The sequence below is a fragment of the Ctenopharyngodon idella genome, chromosome 18, assembly GCF_019924925.1.
Source record: "Ctenopharyngodon idella isolate HZGC_01 chromosome 18, HZGC01, whole genome shotgun sequence".
Taxonomy (NCBI): domain Eukaryota; kingdom Metazoa; phylum Chordata; class Actinopteri; order Cypriniformes; family Xenocyprididae; genus Ctenopharyngodon; species Ctenopharyngodon idella.
Window position 1 is genome coordinate 233,177 of NC_067237.1, and position 11,017 is coordinate 244,193.

General features: G+C 42.1%; 1 protein-coding gene across 1 annotated transcript; it reads left to right on the forward strand.

Moving 5' to 3' along the window:
• The first annotated feature begins 544 nt into the window (after nt 1-544).
• Nucleotides 545-1,126, forward strand: LOC127500004 (protein Bouncer-like). The gene has a single exon (XM_051870784.1). It carries the CDS (start codon nt 604-606, stop codon nt 1,003-1,005), a length of 402 nt encoding a protein of 133 aa, XP_051726744.1. The 5' UTR covers nt 545-603; the 3' UTR covers nt 1,006-1,126.
• Nucleotides 1,127-11,017: the final 9,891 nt, after the last annotated feature.

Consider the following 11,017-nt stretch of genomic DNA (forward strand, 5'->3'; position numbering starts at 1 on the left):
ATTGGAATTCGATTCCCAACCCCAGTGCCGGTGCGGGACGACCTGGATCTTCCGCCTCATCAGAGGTTTCAAAATTGTACACTTTGGCAAACTTTCTGTATTGGATTTCCTCTCTTTTGTTTTCTTTTTTAAGTCCCTAACTCTAAACCAAGACTGCGCATGCGTTCGTTTGGTGAACGTACTGTTAATCTGATGGCGTTACAACCGTCAGACTGGATTGATTTGGTTGGTGCCACTAATGTGGATATGAGAATCAAAATTCAATTGTAGTTGAATTCAGACATGATTTCAGAAAGTAAAATCTGTACAGCGATCGCATTGTTCACACACTTTCAGTTTACAGATGGTAATAACAAAACATCATGTTTTGTAGAACTGAGAACATAAGCCAGCTCATGATGAACTGAGATGTTCTGGAGATCAGCTCGTGTAGAGCCTTCATCACGTCCGATTACACAGAGCCGTGTGCTGATTGAGCTGATTGATCTGTGCAGCAATTAAGGCAACAGCTCACACCTGGTTTATCTTATTTAACACACACACATGAATTCTCATTTGAGAAGCTGTTTGCTGCAGTGCACTTGTGTGTTTTTCCGGGACAAAATGCAGTCTAAAGCTGTTTTTCAGTGGATCTCAGGCCTGGTTTTCTTGGTTTTGTGTCTTCAGCCTGGCGTTCTCTGTGAAAACCTCATGTGTTACTTCTGTCCTCTGACGTCCTTCAACAAGACCTGTAAACACACTCTGTCCGAGTGTCCACCGCAGCAGCTGTGCTTCACCGCCGACGGACGCTTCGGATGGGCCTCCCTCCTGTTCTCCAAGGGCTGCATGACCAGGAGCGACTGCGCCCGATCCAAGACTTCTGTGGTCCGCGGGAACAACGTCACCTTCACGTACTCGTGCTGCAGCCGGAACTACTGTAACTCCAGCGGGCGCGGCGCGGGCGATCCGGCTCTGCTCACAGTGACTGCTATTGCTGTGAGTGTGTTTGCAGCCGGACTGTGGTGATCTTCTAAAGACATGGACAAAACACGGCACTCATCTGCTACTGAGCCTTTAAACCGCTGTGTGAAAGTTTTAATGTTCACTTCTTTTAACTGAGCCCCATTAAATATGTGTTGATCTTAAACCCTGTCATCTGTTGTTTAAGGGTGTTTTCGTGTGGCTCTCATTGCTCTGAACTGGAGTCTCTCAGCATGAGACTGGACGCACACATACTGCATAATTAACAATGTTAATCAACTTTCATGCCACATGGTTTTCCCATGAATGGATGTCCAGTTAATGCAAGTTCAGGTATCACACTTTCAATGGTCCACTTCTGACGTTCTACAAGTAACTTTGCAACTACAAGTCAACTTACTCTACTAACCCAAACACAAAACTAACAGTCTACTAATACGGAGTTGTAGTCGCAAAGTTACTCATAGTTTGTAGAACGGCTGAAGTGGACCATCAAAATGGTTTTACACAACTTCATAATTATTAGTACCCAAATATAATTAAACAACTGTTTGAAGCACTTGACAGGCAAATTCTCATGTTCCCAGTCATGTTTTCTCAACTTCACTTTGAAATAAAGGTTACATGCACTTCTAAACTAGCAGTTCTGAGTATTAGTGTATACTTTCACTTATTCTCTTTGACATAAAACACAATTTATTATTATTTATTTATTTTTTCAAATGTGTAATGAGTTTCTCAAACCTACAGTCCACCCTGTTACTTTGGTGTTACGTGCCCTTTAAAATCTTAAGTGTATGCCCTAAATCACATGACTTACTAGAAGTGACATCATTTCCTTGGAGGGAAAGCAACTCAGAGCAAAGTAAGAATCAATCATAAACTTTTCTCATTTTTAGAAGACATATCTAATAGTGTAAAACATGACCTGTCCACCCTGCTGTGTGTCTTTATACTGGACATGAAAGTCTTACATACATTATATATGTATATATCCCTAAATGTTAATCTATGTTGTTTTTTTCAGCTAGTAATGGGCTTCATTAGCTTAAAACATCCGCTCTGTTACACGTCGCATTGTAAAAATGTTGTGTAACGGGTGGATAAATGTCAGGAAATGTGAAATATTGGGTCAGATGATATTAGGCAGGTGGTTTTAATGTTGTGGCTGATCAGTGTGTGTATATTTCCCAGATCAATGTATAGTTTCCTTCCATATATGGAACCATAAATGAAATCCCTAATATGTACTCTTCTATGATGGTACAGTCATAACCGGCTCTTTTATAATAACATCTGTCTGAAAACATGATCTCAGTTCCTTGTTTTCTAATGAAGAAGCTCACGTTCACGATCATAACTCAGTCCTCTGATGATGGAAGCATCGTCTCATTAGAACATTAAAAAATCTGACATTTTTACATGAATAATATTTATTCTTTATGATTCTGAAATAATGGCCTGTCAGATGGGAATAAAACTATGAAGAATGGCTGGTCGGTTTAGTATCGGGGCAACATTTATAACTATATGGCAATGGTGAACCTTCTCTATCATCATTGAAATATCGCTGGCAGTTCTTTCGGTCCGGATTGAGGTTCTAATCATGTATTGATTTTTGCACTCCAGAAGGGGGCAGTAGCATCTGACCTGCTGACCTTTACATTTATAGTTTCAGATGGTGACAGATAACCCTGGGATGATTAGCAGGATTTCAGGCCAGTGAATGTGTGGTCAGTCCATTCAGACCAGAGCCATTTCACTGCTTCTGTCAAATGATGCAGAAAACAAGAGCTGTGTGAGTTCATCACGTCCAACAGCGCGTGTTCGACCCAACACACCCCCACAGACTCCAGCTCTATACAGCAGTGGAGAAACTGACATCTGCACCCTTACTCAGAATGTGTTAAAGATGTTGTGTAGCTGTGCCTGGAGTCGATTGTTTTATTTGTAATAATAATGACAAATTGTGCAACATAATTTTTGTCTAGGCTGTCATACAAAGAAATTATGAACACATGCAAAAACAAGAGAGAACCAACCAAATATTAATAACTGATTATGCTGTAGTCAATGTTTGCTTTTCCTCTCAGCTTTTTGTTTTTCTGTGCATTTCTTTTGAATAGTAAAATAAACCTGTAGCTGTAGTTTGCCTGTTTTGCCAAATAATTTTGTCAGATAAATATCTTAACCAAGTTCAGTGTTTTGTTCTTCTCTCATATTTAGAATATTAAAAAATATCAAATATTTTCCTCATATAATCAGATTTGTAACATCACTAAAAACAAATACTCCCTCCAGACATCACTTTTGGACACGACTGTAACTCAAACATATATTGAATTGTCCCACGACCTTTATATTATTAGCCTGCAGTTACATGCATGTACAGCAGATTCTGTACTCATTATACAGTTAAACTGCTGTGTCTTCAGCGGCCACTAGATGGCAGGAGGCCGTGAGTCTGATCTGCTCTGATTGCTCTTCATCTGCTGTATTACAGTCAGAAACACACTGACTCTAGAATCCATCTAATTATCTGTTTAGTAACTGAGATGAAGTTTGAGATGCTTGCAAATTAACGCTTGGTGATGGTTCTTCTGCTTCGTGTCTTGGCCGCAATATCACCTTGGGTTTTTGTCATTTATTGGCTGTCATCAATGGTAAATTATGCATATCTATCTATCTATCTATCTATCTATCTATCTATCTATCTATCTATCTATCTATCTATCTATCTATCTATCTATCTATCTATCTATCTATCTATCTATCATCTATCTATCTATCTATCATCTATCTATCTATCTATCTATCTATCTCTATCTATCTATCTATCTATATGATTATTTGTAAGACTTGGGCTAAATTTATGGTTACACTCTCAAAAGTAAAGGTTCCAAAGGGGTTTTTCACAGCGATGCCACAGAAGAACAGTTTTTGTGTGAACAGTTTTTTTTCAGTGAACAGTTCCTTAAAACAACCATTTTTTTTCTTAGTGTGAAGAACATTTTAACAACAGTTATAATACATTACAATAGTCTACATCTTTACACCAGTAGGTGGCGATGAATGAGCGTCTTTTCATTGAATTGATTTGTTCCAGATTTCAAGCCTGATCATAGGCCTACTGACAACAAACTGCTGAGTGTGAGTTTTATCAAGCTATACAAAACAGATTTCAGAAACGTCTTTATGGCATTGCCAGCGTCATCAGTCACGTTTACACATTTACACGTTTTTGTATTTTATTATTTTATTACTAGTAGGTCTTTAGGGCTATTTTTATTGCTTTTATGTTGTATTTATTATTGTTAATTTAATGGAGCTGCTTAGCTAATTTCCGTTGTTTTTTGACAATGACAATAAAGATAAATCAATTTATAAATCATTAATTTTGTCCTTGCTGAGAAAATAAATGGCACTTTCGTCAGTCAGTCTATCAGTCAGCAGCTCCACGTTATTTTCCTCATATTCTCCATTGTTCAGCTCCTCTCTTCCCAGTCTGTCAGTAACGCTCTGTTTAGTTCCTGTCTCTATGAAGCCCCTCCTTCTGAAAAGCACAATGTGCTCTGATTGGTCGGCTGGAGCAGTGTGTTGTGATTGGTGTTTGGGAAATGTCCCGCCCCTTACCATAACCGCCAGTTTCAACACACTACTAACTAACTCAACCAGGCCCCGCCCCTTTATTCTGCGTATGAATTATTTAAATGAGGAATATTGTGAAGAAAACTCAAGATGGAGGCGTTTCAGAAACACTGACACTGATATAGAGAAGAACTCCCGCCTTTTTCCTGCTCAAACAGCAACATTACACACTAGAGAAAGATGGGAAAAAGCGTCATAGATCCTGTTTAATGTGTCCTTGTTACAGAGTTAATCCCACAAGTAAGCACTGAGTAATGTTAATTAACAACAAGCGGCCATATTTGTCTTAGGATGGCGTCATGCTTATGATTGACAGCTGAACACAAACACGAATTTCCACTTGTTGTGAGACACTTACATTAGAAGTGAATGTGGCCGATTCCAGTGTCAGCATTCACTGATCCAATAGTTCATCCATGTGAACAATATGTGTGTTAACATGATTTTAATGTGAAAAAAGTAGTTATATCTAATTTTAAAATTATATCTAATTTTTCAACGTTGTCACCATGACAATTTAATTCCAAAACAATGCCTTTGCCTCTTATATTAACATGCGATCATCAACATTTATGTTGTTGATTGAGCTTAACTTGTACTGAACCTGAAATATTCTACAATGTCACTGATATAAAAAGAAAAAGACAGATAAAAGGTCCTTCCTTTTGAAAGGTTTTCTGTGTGAATAAGCATGTGAACTCTTCTTTGAGCCCTTCAGAACAAGAGCCACAGATCAGGAAAGGTGATTTAACACTTCCACAGCCGTCTACAAATAACCGTTTAACCTTTCCTCAGACTCTTTATCTGCTCGGACACCTGAAATCAAGGCTAAACATCGAGTGTTGCCCTCAGCAACCATGTGAAACCTATTTATTCATTCATTTTTGCCACAATTTTGTGTTGCTTGGTTACTGCATATCGGTTGAAGATCTGCTAAAATCTGTACTTTGTACTGCAGGTTAATTTTATTTTTGCACAACAAATTGCTAATCATAGTAATATCAGTAAACAATTCATTAACACTGAATTATAATTTCATAAATAAATGACAGAACCATATTAATTAACAACTGTGTGTGTGTGTGTGAGTGTGTGTGTGTGTGTGTGGGTGTGTGTGTGTGTGTGTGTGAGTGTGTGTGTGTGTGTGTGTGTGTGTGTGTGTGTAACTGCATGTCCTTGACAATCATATCTCTCCGTTTCCCCCGAACTCTTTTCCTTCCTGATGGCGTTTGGCAGGCAGAAGAGAGATGGCAGCAGAGGCAGAGGGATCGGATGGAAACTGCAGATGTCAAAGGCTCTGTTACAACCTTGAGGTAGAACTTAATGAAGATAAAAATAATTACTGCCCCAAAGCCCTCGTCCACCCCACCGCCCCTCTCCATTCCCAAGACCAGATCTCGATCTCCCTGACCTAGTTTCCATAATGGAGAGCGATAGCGCTGTCTTCGGCTGAGAGAAACTTCATAACAATTAGACGAGAATGACATACTGTCTTTTAATATGGATGGATGACTAGATAAAAACACTAGAGTCAGAAAAATCGAACTCTTGTTGATTGTTTGTCATCTCACAGTTGTTTAGTTCCGGCCTCATTTAGATCTTGGACACATGAGGGTCAGACGGCGGCTCCTTCTGGAACAATATTCAGATTAAACATTTTCTTTTCCTCTCTGTAATGATGACAATAGTCTGTGATTATGTATTAGTGCTGTCTCCATAATACAGGACATGCATAATCACGTCTGCTCACAATGTTGAAGAGGTGACATTGAATGTGAATGTGTACCTTCAGGCAGAATATTAGCAGTTTAATGGGCTGCCAGTTTTTTACGAGTGATTTGCAAGTACTCGACATCAGGTCGGTTTACATTTGGTCGTTTCACACATTATCACTGACTGGATGAAAAAACCTGATCCTGAATTTTTTTTTTAAATGCCTCCTGAAATGCATTCGAGACAGATCCGATCAGGCAAAGCACTTCAGCAGGTGGTTAATGGATCTGTTTGTTCAAGCCACATATGTAAATGTTACTGTAAAATCATAAATGTAGGTTGGGGAGGAGCCTAATCATTCAGTCCTGTCAATCATCATCTCCAGACTATATAAGCAGCTGTCAATGTGACAATTCTTCAGGCATCCCTCCACCTCCACATTCCCCTCTACTCTATTCTATTTCTATTATATTCCTATTTCTATTATATTTCTATTTATTTTTATTTCTATTTCTGTTTCTTTTCTATTATTCTATTTTATTCTTTTCTATTCTATTCATGTTTATGCCATTATATGGGGGTTTAGCCGAGTCGTGGGATCGAGCCAGATTCATTTACCATTAGTTATTAACACTGGATGGCTGTCACAGGATCTGCCACATCACCAGCCAATCAATCAGCACCGAATCACTCAGCTCCACCCTGTCATTCACAATCACCTGAGTACTGACACGCTGCACCTGCATCCTATCATCAGCACTCTATATCTGCAGTCACTATCCACACCTCAGTTGTCTGGTCTCGTCGTTGCTACCCAACACTAACCCGACTACCTACCTGCTCTGCTTACCTGAGATACTGACCTGTCTTCGCCTTCTTCAGTCCTCTGTCTTCCGTTGTCCTTCACCAGCCTCCCACAGTCATCTTCCATGGTCCGGTTCCACGCCATCTCCATCTCCATTCACCCGCTCCATCTGCAATACAAAGAACTCAGTTACCTGCAAGCTAAGTTTGACCAAACTACCAGACTGCTATATACTCACCCATTCCTCTCTCTTGCTACTTCTCCGCTACCTGCTAATAAAGATACCAGTTCTGCTACTTACCTATCTTGCCTATTTCTGTTCCGTGACAGAAGACCAGCCACGAGATGCAGCGTACCGCCGAAGCTAGCGGAGATCATCTGCCGGATCCATTCTCCGAACTCCGAACCATTCTCCATGCAGTTTGTCAATCATTTCAACCCACAAAACCATCTTCTTCACTGACTGGTCCCATGGCCCGTCCAGCGACATACACCGGTGAGGCGGAGGATTGCAGAGGGGTTGCGAGGGTTTCATTCAACAAGCCATTCGCATTTCCCAATGCCTGACAGCCTGCTCTCTGGATGAACCTGCTCTGCATCCTCTGCCCGCCGCTCCATCTGTCGCCCTTCCAGCACCTGAACCTCTGCAGGTCGACTCTTAATATCTTACTCATGCAGAGCGTCAAAGAAGAGTCTTCAACCAGCTTTGTCTGTATTGCGGGGGGAGAAGGCCATATAATTACCAACTGCCCTATTCACCATTATGCCCAGCGGTGAGTATGATTCAACTTCCACCCATGATTGCTCCTCTTTCATGCACATCTGTACAAATTATAACCCCTGAACTCTCTGTTTCAGCGCAAGCCCTCATTGATTCTGGTTCCACGGGGAACTTCATCTCCCATCAATTACTCCAGATGCTCAACCTTAAGAGGAAACTCTGCTCCCAGGAATTAACAGTACGCACCATCATCGGAAAACCGCTGGGTCGTGGTCGCATTCGTCATTTCTCCCCCACGGTGATGCTCCGCATCGGATGTCTCCATGAGGAACGGGTCACGTTCATGGTGCTGGAAGGTTCCACTGCTGACATCATCCTGGGACGCCCGTGCATGTCTCAACATACTCCTCATGTCAAGTGGAATTCAGGGGAAATCCTTCAGTGGGGTGATTCCTGTTTTCAGGACTGCCTGCTTCATGTCTCCAAGCGACCATCTCGCCCTGCAGTTCCGAGCATGTCTACTTCACCTCCTATCATTTCCCTGAATGCTACCTCCATGGAACGTCCTGAAACCGAACACAAGGTGGAGATGCCCTCTGAATACCCTCAGGCCACTATAAATATCTTGTGATGCCGTATGGACTGTCCAACTCACCCTCAGTATTCCAGGGGTACATGAATGAGGTGTTCCGGGAGTTCCTTCACCAGTTTGTCATCAACTACATCAACAATATTCTCATCTACTCCCAGAACCAGACCGAACATCGCCAATATGTCACGCAGGTCCTCCAAAAGCTGAGAGAACACCACTTCTACCTCAAGCTAGAAAAATGCGAGTTCCACACAGACACCATCCATTTTCCTGGGGTATGTCATGGACCAGTATGGGATCCAGATGGACCAGAGGAAGGTGGAGACCATCTGAAACTGGCCCTTACCATCTTCAGTTAAGGAGTTACAACGCTTCCTCGGATTTGTTAATTTCTACCAACGCTTCATCAATAATTTCAGCCTCATTAGTTCACCATTCACTTCTCTACTCAAAGATCAGCCCAAGTCTCTGTCCTGGAACCAGCCAGCCACACAAGCCTTCCATCACCTTAAAGAAGCCTTCCTCACACCCCCTATCCTGGTCCATCCATGACCCAGGATGTCTCCCGATATGTGAGGGATTGCTCAGTCTGCACCATAACGAACACACCGCAAAGGCTCCCGGAGAGAAAGTTGGTCCCACTGCCTATACCTCAACGATCCATGACATTGTATCAGATAGAGGTCCCCAATTCATTTCCCGAGTTTGGCAAGAGTTTCCGTGAGCTTGTCATCCGGATACCATCCGCAAACTAATGACCAGACTGAGCACAAGATCCAGGAGACTGGGAGATACTTATGGTCCTACTGCCACCAGCACCAGGACTTTCATGGTCCGTTTCCTCCCCTGGGCTGAGTATGCCAAAAACTCCCTACGGCAACCCACCATGGGTTTAACACCTTTTCAGTGCATGCTTGGCTACCAGCCACCTCTGTTCCCCTGGTCTGGCGAACCTTCAGAGGTTCCAGCTGTCAACCATTGGTTTGAAGAGAGCGAGTTCATGCCATCCTTGACTCCCAATGACGGGGCGCCTGACTGGAATATCTCATCGACTGGGAAGGATACGGCTCTGAGGAACGTTCCTGGGTTGCCTGTGAAGATATCCTGGATCCTTTTCTGCTAGCCCAGTTCCACAACAAACATCCCAACCGTCCTGCTCCCAGAGGTCGAGGTTGTCCCTGTAGAGGTCGTCGCACCCTGCGGCCATCAGGAGCCACCCGTGGAGGGGGGTGGAGGGGGGGTACTGTCACAGGATCTGCCACATCACCAGCCACTCAATCAGCACCGAGTCACCCAGCTTCACCCTGTCGTTCACAATCACCTGAATACTGACATCCTATCATCAGCACTCCCTATATCTGCAGTCAACATTTTTTAAATGTTACTACTTGTTTCAGAACGTTCAGAGAACATTAGTAAGGTTAGTTTTATTAGTAAGGTTATTAGTAAGGTTATTAGTAATACCATAATGTTTGAAGAATGACAAAATAGAATATTTCCTTAAAGTTTGCATAACAAAGAAAAAACGTTTCTTAAACACTGTGGTTGCACACTTCAGGCTGGCTACCCATATTTTCCATTAGTGTTTGTCTGTTGGGAAACAATAGAGATGAATGAATTCTTTAAAAGTCTTCCTGTGGTTTTTGTTTCTGTTTGTCACAGATCAAAGGTTTGATAAACAGCAGCTCTCGACTGTCTGAATGGGATGAATCTGGAGAATTTTGTGCAAACTTTGATCTTTATTACTTGACAATTATTTGGTGAAATATAGAGTATTCAGCTTGAGCAGATGTCTGGGTGTGTTCGGTCAGCAGAGTGGGAGTTTCTCAGTTTAATTCCCTTGTCATTTTAGTTGCTTATTGTGAACTTTGCATGACAAGTGCATGAATAAATAATGAATGTTACAAGTAATGGCATTTGTCTTTTCCACAATGAAATCTTTGATCCATATTCAAGCGTTTTCATCTTCAACGTCTCAGATGGATGGATCATTTAGTTGTAGACAAGAGTAGACAGATGGAGAAAGTGTGAAGTGTGTGTGTGTGTGAGAGAGAGAGTGTGTGTGTGTGTGTTTGAGAGTGTGTGTGTATGTTTGAGTGTGTGTGTGTGTTTGAGAGACACAGACAAGATGAGAAGGTCGGATTTTAAGGGAAACATTGAGAAAGAGAGCTGAGAGAGCGCAAAACAAAAAGAAACAAAATGAGTGAATTGAGCACAAAGAGGCGTCTGAGCTTGAGAGGGTCCTATCAGAGACGATGGGGGAGAGACGAGGAGGAGGCGAGGAGGGAGGAGGTGTGATCTTTGGGTGGAAAAGCAGGGAATCCGCTTTGGGGGATGGAGGGAGATGAGAAGAAAAAGACAAAGGCAGGCTGTCTTGGACAAAACACAGCACTAAAGAGAGAGACAAATCACTAACACACAGACATATTAGAATGATTGACAGAAACGAGGCAGGGAGGAAGCAGACGAGAGGCTTTTTGATAGAGTATGAGAGAGGGAGAGGGAGAGAGAGAGGGAGGGGAGGTGGGAGGAGAGTGAGGCGGAGGGAGGGAGTGTTGAGAGCTATTTAAGTGTCGGA